Genomic DNA, 19,572 nt, shown 5'->3' with positions numbered 1-19,572 from the left:
CCTAGACTTGCTAAACAATTGTGACCCTTCGATTATTTATAATACTATTTACATTCTTTCTTTCCATAAAAAAAAAATAATTGAAATTAAGGAAAACTAATTAAAAGGGTTTGAAAACTTTGAATTTTAATGATAAGGACAAAATAAAGGGTAAAATGAATAGTATTAAGATTGACTTTTTAGTGTAAAAATGTAATTTTTCGTTAAAATAAAAAGTACCAGAAGCTTTTCGTTAAAATTCCATGAAATTATCCTAGATTCGTTCCAGAGTTTGCACAATGGAAACTACCCATCGAACTCTAGCGGTTGCAGAGTTTGCACGATGGAAACTGCAGCCTACCACCACACGTTCAGAGGACTTCAACCGGTTACTCAGTCCCACTGTTGATACAAAAGGGATAAAATCTCAACCGCACAGACCGCTCCCTCAAATCATTGATTTTTTGCCTTCTTCTTCATCCACCTTTCAATTTGGTGCTTCTGGGGAAAACCATGAATTAGGATCAACAAAATACTACAATTTGCAGGTCGGCCACCAAATCCCCCTCTAACATCGTCTTATTTGGTCTCTTGATAAACTCCTATTATTTGGGTTTTACAGTGCAGATCCGCTGGGAAGTGCTTCGATTGACACGATTTGGAGCGAGGAAAATGGAGAAGAGTGTGATTGCATTGGCGTCGTTCGAGCAGGTGGCGGATCATGTGTTCAATGGCTGCGTGAATGGGAGAGTTGATGCGGTTAGAGGAGTGAGTACATAATTATGGGTGCGTGCCATTTCGGGTTGAGATGTTCAACATTAGAGTATGGGCCAGGCTAGATAGTTCCAGTTGCTTGAGTTGAAGAAAGATTGATGAGATTATGATTTTGCAGAGCATCTCATTTCTGTTTTATATATATATAAATATATCAAATCATAATACATTTCACGTTCATGAACAAAGTAAAAATCTGTATGAGAAATAAAACAACTAATACAATACTGCGTGCAGAGATGCTAGTGTATGGGTAAAGTGTACAACTCATCTCAGATTTATTTTTTGAAGAAGCTGTTTTGTAATCGACGTAAAACTCTGTAATTCGGATCTTTTTATTTGCACTGGAATGAATCTATCGAGTATTATTCAAAAAAAAAAAAGAAAAAAAAAATTTGTGTCGACCGTGAGCATGGTTAGGTGCGGACAAAAATTGGGTAGAACCGTCCAAAGTGACCAAACAAAACCAATTCGACCAATTTTGGTTCGTTTTAGGTTGGTATAGTTTGTTAATACAATAAACCCACACATTCAATAGTGACTGGATTGCTAGTTTGTTACTACAATCAAATTTGATTGTTTTGCATTTAACAATTTAGAAAATAGAATTTGGATCCAATGTGCGTTCATATGTTTTTAAATAATTATTAAGAGTGTTAGCTTAGCGATTTTAGTAAGTCGCATGAAGTAATAAATTTTTTGTTTTCACTTATACTTTTTAATATACAATTATTTCCTTTCATTTCATACGACTACAAGATTTTAAAGGTGCGTACACACAAGATATAGAAAATATACACACAAGATACAGAAAATAAAAACTACTGCGTTTGATAACCAATTTGTTTTAAAATTTTAATTAAAACGAAATGATTTTTAGATTTCAGACTGTAACCAACACCCACTAAATCCCTAAGATACCGTTTGGTACATGGGACAGGACAGAACGGAGTGGGACGAGGCGTTCCGTCCCACGTTTGGTGTGCCTAAAACGGGTGGAACACGCTATTCCACGGGACGAATTTTGGACGAATTTTGGATGAATTTTCGTCCCACGCTATTCCCTGGAACGACTCATTTCACATCAGAGGACATCTTTGCTCCCTCTCCATTCCGTCCCGTCCTATCTCATTCTGTTTCGTCTCGTCCCGTCTGCATACCAAACGATACCTAAATAACGAACTTCAGTTGGACCAGTTGGACTGTAGGCAGCCCAAAATTGGCTGCTCATGCCCGAAAAGGGCAAAGTCCAATCCAAAGGTAAAGGGCTTTTTACGCAGAAGCCCATCACCAACACAGTGGCAAACATGTCATTACGCTCGTGCCGTTAGGGTTTAGCCAATTTAGGGTTTGCCTATAAAGCGAAACAACGTGCCATTTGCGTCGTCCTCTTATATCTCAGAACTCGGCCGCGCGAGCCTCCCTCTCTCCCTCTCTCCCTCGCTCTCCTTTCTTGATCTGACCTAGGGCTACCTAGCCATGGTGCACGTCGTCCATTACCGCAACTGTAAGCCTCTCATCTCCCTCTCTATCTTATTTCTATGCAGCTGTTAGGGTTTCGATCGACCCTTTTTATCTGTGTTTGTTAATTTTGATTGCTTTCTGTTCTAATTTTTATAATTGATTAGTTTTTCTGTGTTTATCATGTATTCCCTTAAAGTTTGACCAGTTTTTTGAGTTACCCATTTGTGTTAATCAGCATTTGACTTTGATTTCGTTGATTAGCTACTTTTTACTGAATCGGTTGCACCCAAATGTGTCTTTAATCTGTTTTTATTCAGTTTTATTTTTTTGGCCTTTTGATGTTAGGGGATTCTCATAGGATAATCATGCTGCCTTTGTTTATGCTGGGTGTAGCACAATCTTGTTTTGTTTGAAGAATTTGTATTGAGAAATCTTGTTGTAAACTATTTCTGCTGAAGCCGTTTTTCGATTAGAAAGAAAGAAGCCCCAAAAGAGTTGGAGTTTAGTAAAAATTCGTAGGTGGGTGCTTAAAGATTACGTTTTTATCGTTGTTATTAATCCATGAATTACGAAGCTGTTTACTATTGAGTAATGAAATGCAAGGGGTCGAATTATGATTTTGTTCTTGCCAATTTGATATTGGTGAATGAAAACTTGTATTGAAATGTGTATGCATTTTGATGTGTGATGTCAGATGGGAAGACTTTCAAGAAGCCACGTCGTCCTTATGAGAAAGAACGTTTGGATGCTGAGCTGAAGCTGGTTGGGGAATATGGACTCCGCGCAAAGAGGGAACTGTGGAGGGTTCAGTATTCTCTGAGCCGTATCCGTAATGCTGCCAGGGAACTCCTTACCCTGGATGAGAAAAATCCTCGCCGTATCTTTGAGGGTGAGGCTCTTCTTCGCAGGATGAACAGATATGGGCTTCTGGATGAGAGCCAGAACAAGCTCGATTATGTGTTGGCTCTGACTGTGGAGAACTTTTTGGAGCGTCGTCTTCAAACCCTTGTGTTCAAAAGTGGTATGGCCAAGTCCATCCACCACGCCAGAGTTCTCATCAGGCAAAGGCACATCAGGTATAAACATTGTTGCTCAAAACATGTTGTTTGTGTTATCTGTTTGTTACATATCTATACTTGGCAGGTGAATTTAATAAGGTAACAATTTCTGTACTGTCATGGTTGATCTTCTTGTTTCTTAATTTAGTTTCAAGTTGTTTTGATTTGCTAAGGATTGTCCCGTCTTTTGTTAATTAACCTTCACATATCCTAACCACTCTCTTGGTTATTCCTTCTTGTCTGGTCATTTGTGCGGGTTTATGAGGTTAATTTTCGTGAATAAGTGGGTTAACTGCTTGTGTCTACTGTTTTTCTGATGTTATTGTGAACGCACATCATTCATACCACGCTTTTGTTATTGGTATGGTTGGTATCTTCGGATTAAGCATAGTGAAACGAACATTCTTTATCTATCTACTTTTTGGGATGCAGAGTTGGAGGGTGGGACTTGTGGGATTTTTTTATTTTATCTGCTTTAACCATCTTGGTTTTACAGTGCTATGTTATCATGGAACCTGCTTAAGAAATGCCTTGTATGTGGTGTTATAAGTTTGATGTCAAAGCTTGTAGTGTTTAATGTACAATATCCTTGTTTCATTGTCAGGGTGGGAAGGCAGTTGGTCAACATCCCATCTTTCATGGTGAGGGTCGACTCCCAGAAGCACATTGACTTCTCTCTCACCAGTCCCCTCGGAGGTGGGCGCCCTGGAAGAGTGAAGAGAAGGAACCAGAAGGCCGCTGCCAAGAAGGCTGCTGGTGGTGATGGCGACGAAGAGGAAGAAGAATGAAGTGGAGGCCTCTCAATTTAGAACCGTTTTGATATCATGAGCCGTAATTTTATCGTTAGTTTCTTTTGCCGACTTTACAGTCCGTATTGTAGTGGATGTTACTAAGCGTTTCTTGCTTTGTTGCGACTAGAACTCAAATTTTTTGCTTTAAATACTCTTTTAAGTAATGAATTTTGCGTTACCTTGCGGAAGCTTTGGGCACTTTCTTTTGAGTCTTTTTACGTTTTATTTTTGTCTCTTGATTCTTTTTAGTTTCGTTCTATTCAAGGGTCATAAATTTACTTGGATAACCGGGTGTGTAAACGGGTCTCGATCCCTCTTAGTAGGAAAAGGTTTTGTTGTGTTGTGTTGTTGTAGAAAAGGATAAACGGATGTGTAAATTATTTCCCTCGTTCGAATTCTTGAGTTTCAGTCGTTTACTATATCATCGGGGATCCGATCAATTAGAACCAGTAATACGTTTACTAACACATGAAATCAAAATATACAATCTAAATCTAACCACGTTATTGATGTCGATCAATATGGTGAGAGATGGCGTTTGTAGGTATGGAGTCGGGTTTCCATCTCTCTCGTGCATGTATTCAGAATCCAAAGGTATCACGGTTTGCATTTGAGATGTAACACCCCACCCCCATTTTATTTAAAAATGGTTTTTAATTCTTAATTGGTGTGCCCAAGGGGCCCACCTTCTGTTTTTGTGTCCCCTATTCCCGTCACTCTTCCATCTCTCTCAGCCCTCTTCTTTCATTCTCCTTCTCGGCTCTCTCTCTCATATCTCCCTCATCTCTCTTCTCTGCACCGCAGCACAGCAGCACGCACGCACCCATCTCCCTGCGTGAGGAACATCATCATCACCATCTCGTTATTCTCTCTCCCTCTGTCCCATTCTGCAACCCCAGGAAAACCGAAAAAAGGAACTCCGGTGAACTTTTATATTTTTTTCCGGTGAGGTAAGCTCCAAACCTTCCCTTTTTCGCCCTATAATCTACTGGAATGGGTTTTAACTGAGTTTTATTCGTGATTTTTGGAGGTTTTAGGACGAAAACGAACTCGGGTGTAGGCACACCCATCTCCGGCGACTTTCGAAAGAATTTCCGACCAAACCACGGCGAGTTGGTCGGCATGCAAGGTATCAATCTCTTCGTCTCGCTGAGAACTACAACTTTCCTTTTTATTTCACCCAATTTCGTTGAGTATTGAAGAAGTTATACTCATTTGAATCTTACCCAGTTTCCGGCGAGTCCGACGGCTTTCGAGGAGTTTTCCGGTCAAACCACGGCGAGTTAGACGTCGTGTGAGGTACCATTCTCTTCGTCTCTTCAAGGGCTACAACTTTCGTTTTTGTCTCGCTTGATTTCGTTGAGTTTTGACAAAGTTATGGTCGTTTAAAGATTGTGCATTTTCCGGCCGAATTCCGGCTTTCTCTCCCATTGGGTCCGGCGACCCACCAAAACCAAGCCCTTTGGGCCTTCCCTGCTGAGCCCAACCCTTTTGGTTGTGAGGCCTTTGGGCCATGTGTGTGTGTGTTTTAGATTGTGTGGGTGTGTGAGTGTGTACCCGTGTGTGTGTGTATGTATATTTAGTGTGTGTGTGCTGTGTGAGTGTGTGAGTTTGTGTGTGTGTGTTTAAGTGTGTGTATATGCATGCCATGCATGCATGTGCATGCCGTGCATGTGTATGTGTGTTTGTGGTGTGTATGTGTTTGGGCTTTAGGCCCAAACCACATTTCTTCACCCAAAACCCTTTTAACCCAAAACCTTAGAATTCCAAAACCCAATAGATCCTAATCCTATTTAACCTAAACCTAAACCTTAATCCAGATTTCAAGTCTAAAACCCGTTAGACCTAATTTGACCGTTGACCCCGATCAACGTTGACTTTAGGGTTGACTTTTCGGGTTTTTGTCCGGAACCCTTCTTAGGGTAATTCGACGTTCTGAATCCGTTTCCAACGTCTGTTTTCCCAAATTCAATTGTTAAAATAGAGTTTTATTAATTGGACCCTTTATGTGCTTAGGGGCAATTATTGGTGACGTTTTCTTGTTCGTTAGTTTGCGTGGCTCTTCGACGGCTAAGTACTGTGAGTGGACCCCTTCTAAAAATGCATGTTTTAATAATAGAAATGCATACATGAGAAGCATGATTTGATGACTACGTTTTATGAAATGTTTTATGAGATAACATGCTTATTGAGGCTAGTTTGAATTATTATTATTTTTCCTATAACCCGTGTTCTTATAGAATATCTGATGGATGACGATATGATATTTAGAACACGTTTCGAACACCTCTTTATAGTATAGATGATTGATGACTTTATACTATGAAGTTGTCTTTCAATATATATATGTTCAATGGTTTTGTACTTACCTAGTGGTCCTGATTCCGCTACGGGATGTAGGGATAGATTCCGGTTCATCCCGGGCGACGGTTAGGTGCTGGCATAGGGCCTGAAGTGTGTTTTCCTCTGGCTATTAAGCACAGGGACGGGGAGACTGGCTAGGGCCTGGGGGTTATTTTCCTCTGACTGTCTGCTCAGAGACGGGGAGCCGGCATGGGGCCTGAAGTGTTATGTTGGACATTCACTAGTGATTATTATATGAGTTATGATTTGAGATATTGCACGGCATGCTAGGTTTCGGAAAACCTATGTTTATCATTATATATGTGTTTTCATAAAACTTGGGGGTTAGTACGTTGATAACTGTTTTGTTATATTTATATCAAATTGGTCCACTCATGTTTGTTTTGCGCCCCCTTCAGGATTTAGGATCGAGGCATACAATCCCGGCATCCAGGCACTTCCGCATCGGTATCTTCGAGTCCTCTCGGTGTAGGACCCACTTCTGTGTTCATTCAATTTTTATATTAATTCTTTTAATGTTCTAGATTAGATGTGTGCTCTGAACACGTTCTTTAAATACATATTCTTTATTCTCTTATATTTATAAGTCTTATCTATCCCTTGTTGTCAGCATTTGCACTCAATAAATGGCTTTCGTCACCCTTCGGGTGTCGGCCAGCACGTGACCATCCCTTTGTCCCTAGGACATCGGGATCGGGGCGTGTCAGATTGGTATCAGAGCCTAGTTTGTTCAGAGCATACTTAGGATCTTCTCTTACTAAAGTAGTGTGTCGGTTTTGACATCATTTGGATGTCAGGACTTCTGGATTTGGTGCCATTCGGCGCAGCTATGCGAATCTTTCTCTGTTTGAATTGTCACATTCTGGTTGAATATACAAGAATTCGTGTCGGGATTGTGCCTCATCAGTGACGTGTTTGAATTGTTCGATGACTTTCAGCTTCAGATCGATACTCTACGACGTGCATTCCCTGGGAATGACGGGCATAGTCGGTGTTACTTGGGAACGACGGGTTTTAGAAATCTCAGATTGAGGAAGTCTGGTCAAGACCAACTGTAAATTCGAAATGGCGATGCTACTCTGCAACATGCGTTCCCTAGGGATTTGCGGGCGGAGTCGGCTTTGCATCAAAATCTTGAGAAACAGAAAAATCTTAGCAGTACGAATTGACTAAGACCAACTGGAGTTCTGAAGCGGTGTTGTACTCTGCAACATGCGTTCCTTAGGAATGGCGGGCAGAGTCGTATCTCTTTAGAAATTACTCGAAACTTTCAAAATGCAGATTGAAGAAGCGAGTAAGTGCTAGTGGTGACGACGGTTAGTATGTGGTAGTTGGTGGGAGCAAAATCAATGTTCTCGGACTCATTACCACTGAAGAAATTTGGGTGAATCTTTATAACAATTCTCTGTGATTGTTTTATCGATTACCTTCTTGTTTATTCCAACGACGAAGTCAAGTTCACTAACCTTTGACCGTCAGCTTCACATCAAATTCTTCGAGTGTTGACTTCATTCACATTAATTACTTTTCTTGGGAAACTCCTCGGTAGCAGATGCTATTCCCATCAATTTCCCTAAATGGAGTTACAATTCTTGTTGTTGTGGTAGTTGGATTTGGATGATGAAGATCCAAACTTGTTTGGATAAACAAATTCCTTGAATTTCACCTGAGTCTGGTACTCAGTGGTAAAATGCCCCTTGTCCTCGTACTTTTCAGTAGAGGTAAACTTAACCTCTTGCTTGTAGCCCAACTGACCGGTGCTCTTGTCCGTTAACTGTTTAGCCTTGTAATTTCCAGTGTAATGGCTTGAGATTCTACCATATTCATCATTGTACGAAGATCGAGCCTTACTCTAAACTTCTCTGGACTCATTGAGCTTTGGTTTGCTCAGAGGCATCATTTTAAGGTAGCCAATCGTGTCACTGCATGCATACGCAGGCTGCTTCGTATCTTTCTTATTCGTCTCAACGGATATTTCGATTGCTTCACTCCTGAACCTTATTGTGATGAGTACGTGGTTGTTAAAACACTCCTAGAGAATCTGTTTGGTGCATTCTGGAATGGCACTACAGAACGGTCGAGGCAAGAATCGGATAATCTTTGCACTTCTCTCGAAATGTGTGTACTCTCTTTTGTTTTTAGGTTGACCATTTGCGAGTCGTTCTTCTTTCCACCAACTTTGACCTTGGTTGACTAGAAATATGCAACTAAGCAAAAATGGAGAGGTGGATTAAGCACTACAACAGTTCCCAAGAGATACTGCATGTTGAGGAAGATGACTTCTCGTTTTCTGCTTGCTTGGTTCAAGCTTTTGGGTCTACTACTAACATGGTAGCCACTTCTCTTGAATCCCAAGGTACAATTTTCAAAAGGGTTCTTTACTGGTGAAACACTGGTGTAGTTGGTCACATTTGGAAGAACTGATGAGGATAGGATGCTTGGTGATGGATAAAGTTTTACAACGACAGTTCTTATTTTGTTCGGTTTGAGTATGGCACTTGTTGTGGCATGGTACGAGAGTTGCTACATGCAACATTGGTTGATAGAGGAGTTGTGCGAGCTTGTATTTGGAGGATCGAATTTTCGGCGTGTGAAATTGTGCACCCTCAGGAAATTACTGCTTGCTTATCGAGATAACAAATGTGTGATCGATATCACGGGCGGCCGACTGTTGTATCGATAACTTATTCGTTGGGTTCGTTAAGCAAGTGGGCAGGAAGATCCGTCTACGGCAATTGTTACAGATTAGCTATTCTTGGGATTCGACCCAAAGGCACATCTTTTCTCGGAGTACGTGACGTTTCGAATTCTTGGGCAAGACCCACTCTCATTTTTCAGTTTTGGTTTTCAATGTAAGTATTTTAACTTCCTTTACTTTAGTTATTTGTTTTTGGCATTTTAAATGTTTTGGGGGAAGTATTTCTGTTTTCAGTTTTAAATTCAGCTAGAGTTTTCGACCTATATATTAGTACATATCTATTTTTGACGCTATAGTATTTTACGTACTTATTTTTGACCTTACGTCAATATATGTTTTCGACCTTATATCTTATTAAAGTATGTTTTATTTTTATTTTTACACTGATGGGGAAGAAAGTAAGAGTTTGGAGGCATGATAGAGGATTTTGCAACCCGCTCGCGACGGTGTGGTATATTCTCTATGATGCACCCACTCTGACTTGATTTCTCTTTATACATATATTCTTTTTACTATTTTCGAGTATTTCAGTTTAGCAAGTGATTTTAAATTTTGGGACGAAATTCTTTTAAGGGGGTAGATTGTAACACCCCACCCCCATTTTATTTAAAAATGGTTTTTAATTCTTAATTGGTGTGCCCAAGGGGCCCACCTTCTGTTTTTGTGTCCCCTATTCCCGTCACTCTTCCATCTCTCTCAGCCCTCTTCTTTCATTCTCCTTCTCGGCTCTCTCTCTCATATCTCCCTCATCTCTCTTCTCTGCACCGCAGCACAGCAGCACGCACGCACCCATCTCCCTGCGTGAGGAACATCATCATCACCATCTCGTTATTCTTTCTCCCTCTGTCCCATTCTGCAACCCCAGGAAAACCGAAAAAAGGAACTCCGGTGAACTTTTATATTTTTTTCCGGTGAGGTAAGCTCCAAACCTTCCCTTTTTCGTCCTATAATCTACTGGAATGGGTTTTAACTGAGTTTTATTCGTGATTTTTGGAGGTTTTAGGACGAAAACGAACTCGGGTGTAGGCACACCCATCTCCGGCGACTTTCGAGAGAATTTCCGACCAAACCACGGCGAGTTGGTCGGCATGCAAGGTATCAATCTCTTCGTCTCGCTGAGAACTACAACTTTCCTTTTTATTTCACCCAATTTCGTTGAGTATTGAAGAAGTTATACTCATTTGAATCTTACCCAGTTTCCGGCGAGTCCGACGGCTTTCGAGGAGTTTTCCGGTCAAACCACGGCGAGTTAGACGTCGTGTGAGGTACCATTCTCTTCGTCTCTTCAAGGGCTACAACTTTCGTTTTTGTCTCGCTTGATTTTGTTGAGTTTTGACAAAGTTATGGTCGTTTAAAGATTGTGCATTTTCCGGCCGAATTCCGGCTTTCTCTCCCATTGGGTCCGGCGACCCACCAAAACCAAGCCCTTTGGGCCTTCCCTGCTGAGCCCAACCCTTTTGGTTGTGAGGCCTTTGGGCCATGTGTGTGTGTGTTTTAGATTGTGTGGGTGTGTGAGTGTGTACCCGTGTGTGTGTGTATGTATATTTAGTGTGTGTGTGCTGTGTGAGTGTGTGAGTTTGTGTGTGTGTGTTTAAGTGTGTGTATATGCATGCCGTGCATGTGTATGTGTGTTTGTGGTGTGTATGTGTTTGGGCTTTAGGCCCAAACCACATTTCTTCACCCAAAACCCTTTTAACCCAAAACCTTAGAATTCCAAAACCCAATAGATCCTAATCCTATTTAACCTAAACCTAAACCTTAATCCAGATTTCAAGTCTAAAACCCGTTAGACCTAATTTGACCGTTGACCCCGGTCAACGTTGACTTTAGGGTTGACTTTTCGGGTTTTTGTCCGGAACCCTTCTTAGGGTAATTCGACGTTCTGAATCCGTTTCCAACGTCTGTTTTCCCAAATTCAATTGTTAAAATAGAGTTTTATTAATTGGACCCTTTATGTGCTTAGGGGCAATTATTGGTGACGTTTTCTTGTTCGTTAGTTTGCGTGGCTCTTCGACGGCTAAGTACTGTGAGTGGACCCCTTCTAAAAATGCATGTTTTAATAATAGAAATGCATACATGAGAAGCATGATTTGATGACTACGTTTTATGAAATGTTTTATGAGATAACATGCTTATTGAGGCTAGTTTGAATTATTATTATTTTTCCTATAACCCGTGTTCTTATAGAATATCTGATGGATGACGATATGATATTTAGAACACGTTTCGAACACCTCTTTATAGTATAGATGATTGATGACTTTATACTATGAAGTTGTCTTTCAATATATATATGTTCAATGGTTTTGTACTTACCTAGTGGTCCTGATTCCGCTACGGGATGTAGGGATAGATTCCGGTTCATCCCGGGCGACGGTTAGGTGCTGGCATAGGGCCTGAAGTGTGTTTTCCTCTGGCTATTAAGCACAGGGACGGGGAGACTGGCTAGGGCCTGGGGGTTATTTTCCTCTGACTGTCTGCTCAGAGACGGGGAGCCGGCATGGGGCCTGAAGTGTTATATTGGACATTCACTAGTGATTATTATATGAGTTATGATTTGAGATATTGCACGGCATGCTAGGTTTCGGAAAACCTATGTTTATCATTATATATGTGTTTTCATAAAACTTGGGGGTTAGTACGTTGATAACTGTTTTGTTATATTTATATCAAATTGGTCCACTCATGTTTGTTTTGCGCCCCCTTCAGGATTTAGGATCGAGGCATACAATCCCGGCATCCAGGCACTTCCGCATCGGTATCTTCGAGTCCTCTCGGTGTAGGACCCACTTCTGTGTTCATTCAATTTTTATATTAATTCTTTTAATGTTCTAGATTAGATGTGTGCTCTGAACACGTTCTTTAAATACATATTCTTTATTCTCTTATATTTATAAGTCTTATCTATCCCTTGTTGTCAGCATTTGCACTCAATAAATGGCTTTCGTCACCCTTCGGGTGTCGGCCAGCACGTGACCATCCCTTTGTCCCTAGGACATCGGGATCGGGGCGTGTCATGAGATATCAAATTCACTACGTGTCCCATGTTCAGTATGGTCGTAATCTTATTGCAATTACACACTTGACCACGTTTCTATTTTAATCGTCTTGGGTGGCCATGCTTTGAGTGCCTGTTTGGTGGGCTGGACGGATTGGGTCTTTGGGATAAGATTGAATTGGTAGGGATATGTTGATCACAACTCATCACGTCTAGTTCTATCCATCTCATATTTTGACACAATAAACAAGAGACTGGACTCAAATCTATTTTAATTGATCATAATCTATCCCAACTAATTTACCAAATAAGCTCTTAAAGTTTTCAATTTGAATCAATAACACCCTTCAAATCCCATGCATGCCACTTGTCCCATTAAATCCCCCTAGTTAAATACTTGGCTATTAATCCACTGCCATGTCCACACCACTTAATCCTAATGTTGACTCTTGGTGTGATTAATTATCCTATAAAATCTTCTGTGTGGGTGTTGTGTGGCACTGTTCTAAATCAAACACGTGTCATGTTGCAATGATATGTACTACGAGTCTAGAAGGTGTAAGTTTGTTTTTCGTTATTGCGGCTATGCAATAACAAGATTTCTTTGTAAGTTTTTCTGGTCTACAGAATGATGAATAGTCGTGGCATGTCACCATATAACAAGCTTCCTCAATGTCATGATACATCAATGTGAGACATAATCAACCAAACTACTAGATAATTTATGTGCGAACAAGAAAAAAAGATAGAACTAAGCAACCTAACTAATATAGTCAAATTCTTCTCGCTCTAAAAAATAAAGACATTAAAGTAAAATTACAAGTTAATTGTCATGTTCGAACCTTCTCTTTGATTTAAAAAACCGTCACAATGGGATTTGGATAAGTGTAAACCAAATCACCAAGTGATTTCCTCACAAAACGGGGAACGGCCTCGTCCTCCTAATCCACATGACTACAGCTGAAAAAACCGTTAGAGCGGCTTCCGAGTCGGGGAGTTTATAATAACCACAAGTCCCATCAGTCCACCACGTGGACACCATCTTTTCTCTCTCATCATTCTCCACGTGTCGCGCTCCCATAAGTTTCCACCCGCAATGAAGGCTATAAAAACGCAGATCCCGAGCCAGAGCTCTCGCCACTGCGCAATCCGAGCCGTTTCAACCAACATGTTGACACTGCGTTACAAGCCGGAGGAGGAGAACCGGAACCAGAGCGAGATTCCGGAGGAGGTCCGGCGGAGCATGCTGTCCGTATCGTCGAAGGAGAAGAAGGCGTGTACGGAGGACCGGGATGAGGACAGCGCGGGATCGTCGGAAGAGATGGAGTCGCCGAGGTCGGTGGGGCGATGGCGGAGGGGGACGACGAAGAAGACGGGGTGCGTGCTCCACAGCCAGATCTTGAGGATCAGAGAGGAGGACTCGCATCTCGGCGAGAGTACGGCTCTGATCGGTGCTGCCGCTGCATCTGGAAAAGATTATCACGGCATTGACGTCGTTCTATTCGCCCGGCCAATCTTGCCTTCCTCGCCTCTCAAGAACACAATCAACGGTTAATCTGCACTAACAACTCTGCTAATGATGTTCAGGTTTGTTAATTTTTTCCTCTATTTTTCTGAAATTGATCGATTAATTTGTTGCGTTAGTTTCTTTGATTTCGTTAGTAAGAGAGAATTGGAGACCATGAATTCTGACCGATTTCTGGAATCGCTGGCGATCTTGATTGTTTTCAAATCTTGATTTGCAATTATTGGATGTGGCTTTGATTGTTTGTTTGAACTTTTGAGGTTTTGACCATTCCTGTTATTTGGATGCTCGGAAAATTCGTGGACCTCAAACGGGATTGTTTTTTTAACTTTCTCAGAAATGTGGATTTTCATTTCAGAAGTAAATAATTATTTTTCGAAATCCTCTAATCTGATCAAGAAAGTTCTGAATTTCTGTTAAGATCAATATTAGTTGTTGTGAGATTAAGAAATTTTCTCGGCATCCAAACGGCGGTTTCAAACTTTTTCCTTTTCTTTCATTTTCTTCGACTATTGCGCTTTCCCTCCATTTATCACTCGTATTCGCGCGAAAATGTCTTCATAACGTAACTTTTCAGGCTTTCAGCTCCGTGCCTGTTATTGGGCCTGGCCCATATTCTTTATTTGGATCTTAATGGGCTTTTTCATTGTTTTTATTTAGGAAGAAGAACAGGTAGCTTTCATTGTTCAAAAAAAACAAAAAAAAGAACAGGTAGCTTTCAGGTCAAGAGCAGCAATGAAAAATTCCGGGAAGACAAATGAAGCGTTAGAATTAATTTCCATCTTTGTATTTTTTTTTTTCTTCTAGGATAAAATTGTAATCGATTGATCTGCAAACGTTGCTGTACAGTTAAACAAAAATCACATCTCCGCTTTCCCGGGAGCCGCTTATGAAGGGCCAAAAGCGATTTCAGACAATTAAAAGTGATTCCGACTATAGTTGTATTGTAGAGGAAACACTTTGAAAAGCATTTGGACTTTAATTAGATCTTCAGATTTTCTGTTAAGAACACTTGTAGCAAAAGTGCTTCAGGATTTGGACTTTAAAGTAAGCCTAATATCATCACCACGAGACCAAGTTGTGACAAAAGAAGGCATCCATTAATACTACTAAACTTCAACAAGAGAAACAATAAACCAATGAGTCCATTGGCAGGAACCCATTAACAGCTTTTTAGCCTAAACCAACAACAAACTAATACTCATCATCTTCACCATCATCACCTTCAGCAGACTCAAGCCCAACTTCCTCATAGTCCTTCTCTAGCGCCGCCAAGTCCTCCCGAGCCTCAGAAAACTCTCCTTCCTCCATGCCCTCGCCAACATACCAATGCACGAAAGCACGCTTGGCGTACATGAGATCAAACTTGTGATCAATCCTCGAAAACACTTCGGCAACACTAGTAGAGTTGGAAATCATGCACACAGCCCTCTGAACTTTGGCCAAGTCGCCACCAGGAACAACAGTAGGAGGCTGGTAGTTGATGCCGCACTTGAACCCAGTCGGGCACCAATCCACAAATTGAATAGTCCTCTTGGTCTTGATGGTGGCCACGGCAGCATTGACATCTTTCGGAACCACATCTCCTCTGTACATCAAACAGCAGGCCATGTACTTCCCGTGCCTTGGGTCACATTTAGCCATCATAGACGCCGGCTCAAAGGCGCTGTTGGTGATTTCTGCCACGGAGAGCTGCTCATGGTAGGCCTTCTCAGCGGAGATCACAGGTGCATAAGACGAAAGCATGAAGTGGATTCTTGGGTAGGGGACCAAATTGGTCTGGAACTCCGTCACGTCCACATTGAGCGCCCCGTCAAAACGCAGAGAAGCAGTGAGTGAGGAAATAACCTGCACAGAACACACAATTTCTCATCCACATTAGCAAGAAATCCACAGGAAACAAACTGTCAATCAGTAAGAGTGCACACAGGCAAATTATCAAACACCTTCAGTGCACAATGAGAGTTTCAATCAGTTTTACCTGAGAGACCAGCCGGTTGAGGTTGGTGTAAGTGGGTCTTTCGATGTCAAGAGACCTGCGGCAGATGTCGTAGATGGCTTCATTGTCGAGGAGAACCGACACATCAGTGTGCTCCAAGAGGGAGTGAGTGGACAGCACACTGTTGTACGGCTCAACGACAGAGGTTGAGACCTGAGGAGACGGGTAGACTGTGAACCCCAGCTTAGATTTCTTTCCGTAATCGACAGAGAGCCTCTCCAGGAGCAGAGAGCCGAGGCCAGAGCCAGTCCCACCTCCTACAGCGTGGAACACCAGGAACCCTTGAAGACCAGTGCAGTTGTCGGCAAGCTTTCGGATTCGATCAAGGCAGAGATCCACAATCTCCTTCCCAACTGTTCAAATACGAACACAATAAATCAAACGGGAATCAACGGAAAGATGATTACGTATTTTGGTATTTGAAATTTGAAATTGGGGTAGTGAGAAAGTTTCTTACTTGTGTAGTGGCCTCTGGCGAAGTTATTAGCGGCGTCTTCCTTGCCGCTGATGAGCTGCTCCGGGTGGAATAGCTGGCGGTAAGTGCCGGTCCTGACCTCATCGATGACGGTAGGCTCAAGATCCAAGAACACGGCACGGGGAACGTGCTTTCCGGCTCCAGTTTCGCTGAAGAAAGTGTTGAAGGCGTCGTCTCCGCCACCGACGGTCTTGTCACTCGGCATTTGGCCATCAGGCTGCAACAAAAAAATTCCCAAATCAAATTTACGACAGAGATAAACACAACCCTGGAAACGAAATTGGGGAAGAAATCGTAAGGGAACAGACCTGAATGCCGTGTTCGAGGCAGTAGAGCTCCCAGCAGGCGTTTCCGACTTGGATTCCGGCCTGGCCGATGTGGATGGAGATGCACTCTCTCATTTTTCAGTTGATTTCTTTGGGATCTTTGTTTGCGTGAGAGGAGAGGGCGAGATCTGCAGAGAAAGAGAGGGAGTTCGAAATTTGAGGATTTGAATTTGTGAGAAGGGTGAGATTTGGGAATTTATAACGGCATTGATGCCGAGAATTTCGGGTGGGTTCAAATTTTGAAGAGAGGTTTTGGTGGGATCCAGCTATTCATGACCGTTAGTTCTATATTTTGGGGGGTGTGGATTTGAAATTTGAATTGTGAAGCGCGAGAATCGAATAGTTATATTGGGCTGGGCTCACCTTTGTACAGGTTTTAGTTTGAGTTTCAGTTATCCAGCTACAAATGGGCCTATCATGCTCATGGGCTATTTGGGTTTCGGCTCCTGTGCCCATTTATGTTGAACCATTCAATAATCGAAATGCCTAATCTTAGACAGAAGGTTAGTTAATCATGGCAGTGTGTCCGCTTCCTTAAATTCGAGTTCAAATTTCTCGTACAATCCAGATTGCTATGACACAAACTAGGCTTAGGTCGAACCTTTGGCAATTAGGAAATGTCATAACAACAGTCACCCAAAAGTTCATTTCCATTCGGTTCCCACACCACCATGGAAAGGGCATTTGCCATGACGCTAGTGAATTTTGGTTACAAGGACAACTCTCGAAGTTTGATCCTTCACTGGCTATGTCAATCTTGATTTAATTGTTTCATGAATTGTTCTATTCTATGTAGTGTACACCAACTTCAGGGTTACTCGAGAATGCATAATGAGAAAAGTGGATTCATCATTGATATAACTTTATATTTGTGAATTCCTCCTAGCCTAGCTATTTCTTGGATTCTCCTAAAAACCAAAAGCCGGTATGGAGTTCAACTGAGATACACATGCCAGAGACCATCATTTGAAGAAGATGGGCATTTCCTTTTGTAAATGTAACGCCATCCCAACCTCAGCTTGTTCTTCACTTTGCGGCCAAATGAGCATCCTCCCACAACTAACAATGATTAACACCTTGTTTAAAAGTCCTTAAGTAAAATTATTAGATTCCAATTTCCATTTGACACATCTCTTATCTTTCTGCTATTTCATACACATGCAATGTTTAATCCTAAACAGTTTCGTATCTACTTTACAGACATGCGTTGGCATAAACCATGCTCTTGAACTTTACAGAAAGTTTGCAACTTTGAGAGCCCATGCTTGTCTTTCTTTTGAGAAAAATACTTGGATGCTCAAAGAATTAACGAAAATGAGTTTTTACTCAAAATTGTTCGTTGTTGCCGATTGATAGAACTTCGTGTTTATGATAAAAACTGTTCATATTATAAAGACCGACTCTAAAAAAAAATCAATTACAAGTACAGTCGTTTAGTCATAGAACTGTATAAAAGCAGATGAATGGAATTGGTAAAAGTATTACAAACCGTCTATGTATTTGCTACAATATATTGGTTAAACGATATTAGTTTTAATCAAGTTTTGTAGAGATGATTTTTGCAATGTGATTCATAATATGAACGGTTCTGATCATAAACACAAAACTAAGTGATTCGATAACAAAAAGTTTCGAGTAGGAGTTTCTACTCATTCTTGAGTATCCCAAGCATTTATCTTCTTTTAGTAACTATGAGTCTATATGTACCTATTGCATCTTTTTGAACATAGGAGTGGAAAATATGTAGGGTTTGGCATGATTATATACATCTATTTGTGCGGAGGTATGCGCACTGAATGACTCAGTTGCTCCATGTGTCTCCCTCGACTTTGAGTTTCTTACTCTACTAATTAAAAGATACAAGGTATGTAACGTTAGCTGATCTAATTCCGTTGTCGGATTCAAAAATTTCTCAATTGTAAAGTATGAATATATAAAAATAAATAAATTAAAGGTATAATAACTCAGATTGCGACAATTTGAGGGTCCCCAAAGTGTGGTGTGGTGCCGATGAGATTTCAATTCATTTTTCCATGATTTTCAGGTATTCATTTTGATATTGAACATAAAGGTGCCTTCAAATCACATTTCACTGGCTCATATAAATAGAGCCCAACAACAACAATCAAGTTTTATTTCATTAAATATGATAGGTTCTATAATTTTAGAACGTCAGTGTGCACAATTTTGCGCCAAGTCTTTCATTAGCTCCAAGCCTCAAAATATTCCATATTTTTATTTATTAAAAAGTCTATTTCCAAGTTCTCTTAGGTCTTCTTCTGTCCGTTTTTCTCTTAACCTTATTTTCATTGTTGAATCTTTTAACCGGAGCATCTATATATATATATATATATTTTTTTTTTGGAGAACTAATACTTCAATATCAGGGCAAAAATGCCAATAGGATACAAAGAAAGCCTGCAAGGAGGCAATCAACCAAATTAAAGCAAAAAACACCGGACAAGGATTGTCTGCCCTCCTTGTTCCCGTGCCATCCCTTGCCCTTCTGTTTTGTGTGGTCATGGTTAAACTACGTCAATATTTTATATTATTTTTTTATAGAGATAATAAGACGAAAATAAATAGTAACATAAAATGTTGACGTGACTTAATCGTGACCACACAAATAGAAAGACATGAGAGAGCACGGGAACAAGGAGGACAAACAATCCTTATCCAAAAACACCAAGTAGTGACAGATCAAATCAAATACTTAATTATTCTTAATTAATTTCTGCGCCGCTGAACTAGCACAGACTCCAAAAATGTGGTCCAAGCATACAGATTATACACTCTTGCCTCCAAGTTGTGGTCCTAATTTTCCAGGCAGCTTCTACTTTCGCTTGCTGGCCAGAAAATTAAATTATAAAAAATGTTTAATGATGTTTAAAGTTTAATTAGCACTATAAAATATGAATAAAGCCCTAATTTGAGAAGCATGTCACATGCTTAGGGTTAGCAAAACATAAACTAGGACAAGGGTAGTTCACCAAAACGGATCTAGTGTCCCCAAAAGGACATACATTGCGGCCAAAGCCACTTCAACTTATAGGGCTTAAGAACACTTAGGGGCTATGTCTTTAGTTTTATATAGCTTCTTCCAACATCTTAACTAAAGTTT

The 19,572-nt window shown here is 40.8% G+C and overlaps 3 protein-coding genes and 2 long non-coding RNA genes across 13 annotated transcripts; 4 read left to right on the top strand and 1 right to left on the bottom strand.

The window, feature by feature from the left end:
* The first annotated feature begins 354 nt into the window (after nt 1-354).
* Nucleotides 355-984, top strand: LOC126583700 (uncharacterized). The gene is made up of 2 exons (XR_007609810.1): nt 355-527; nt 602-984. It is a non-coding gene; the product is annotated as an uncharacterized LOC126583700 (long non-coding RNA).
* Nucleotides 985-2,096: 1,112 nt separating this feature from the next.
* LOC126583699 (40S ribosomal protein S9-2) lies at nt 2,097-4,254 on the top strand. The gene is made up of 3 exons (XM_050248198.1): nt 2,097-2,260; nt 2,912-3,293; nt 3,880-4,254. The coding sequence occupies exons 1-3, from the start codon at nt 2,233-2,235 to the stop codon at nt 4,061-4,063; spliced, it is 594 nt and encodes a 197-aa protein (XP_050104155.1). The 5' UTR covers nt 2,097-2,232; the 3' UTR covers nt 4,064-4,254.
* Nucleotides 4,255-4,872: 618 nt separating this feature from the next.
* LOC126583698 (uncharacterized) lies at nt 4,873-12,156 on the top strand. Of its 9 annotated transcripts, none has more exons than XR_007609806.1 (9): nt 4,881-5,016; nt 5,097-5,195; nt 5,297-5,365; nt 6,083-6,145; nt 6,829-10,223; nt 10,325-10,393; nt 11,092-11,154; nt 11,838-11,907; nt 12,050-12,156. It is a non-coding gene; the product is annotated as an uncharacterized LOC126583698 (long non-coding RNA). The 9 variants fall into 9 exon arrangements; XR_007609805.1 differs by lacking the exon at nt 12,050-12,156 and having other exon boundaries at nt 6,829-6,898; nt 7,041-10,223; nt 11,838-12,035; XR_007609808.1 differs by lacking the exon at nt 12,050-12,156 and having other exon boundaries at nt 6,829-10,039; nt 10,125-10,223; nt 11,838-12,035.
* Nucleotides 12,157-13,207: 1,051 nt separating this feature from the next.
* On the top strand, nt 13,208-14,660 carry LOC126583697 (uncharacterized). The gene is made up of 2 exons (XM_050248196.1): nt 13,208-13,713; nt 14,312-14,660. Exon 1 carries the CDS (start codon nt 13,223-13,225, stop codon nt 13,679-13,681), a length of 459 nt encoding a protein of 152 aa, XP_050104153.1. The 5' UTR covers nt 13,208-13,222; the 3' UTR covers nt 13,682-13,713; nt 14,312-14,660.
* A 69-nt stretch (nt 14,661-14,729) lies between these two features.
* LOC126583696 (tubulin alpha-2 chain) lies at nt 14,730-16,686 on the bottom strand. The gene is made up of 4 exons (XM_050248195.1): nt 16,434-16,686; nt 16,108-16,342; nt 15,633-16,003; nt 14,730-15,499 (listed from the first exon to the last, which is right to left on the bottom strand). Exons 1-4 carry the CDS (start codon nt 16,524-16,526, stop codon nt 14,846-14,848), a joined length of 1,353 nt encoding a protein of 450 aa, XP_050104152.1. The 5' UTR covers nt 16,527-16,686; the 3' UTR covers nt 14,730-14,845.
* Nucleotides 16,687-19,572: the final 2,886 nt, after the last annotated feature.

The sequence above is a fragment of the Malus sylvestris genome, chromosome 9 (assembly GCF_916048215.2).
Source record: "Malus sylvestris chromosome 9, drMalSylv7.2, whole genome shotgun sequence".
NCBI classification, from domain to species: domain Eukaryota; kingdom Viridiplantae; phylum Streptophyta; class Magnoliopsida; order Rosales; family Rosaceae; genus Malus; species Malus sylvestris.
This window is presented reverse-complemented; position numbering and strand designations above follow the sequence as displayed.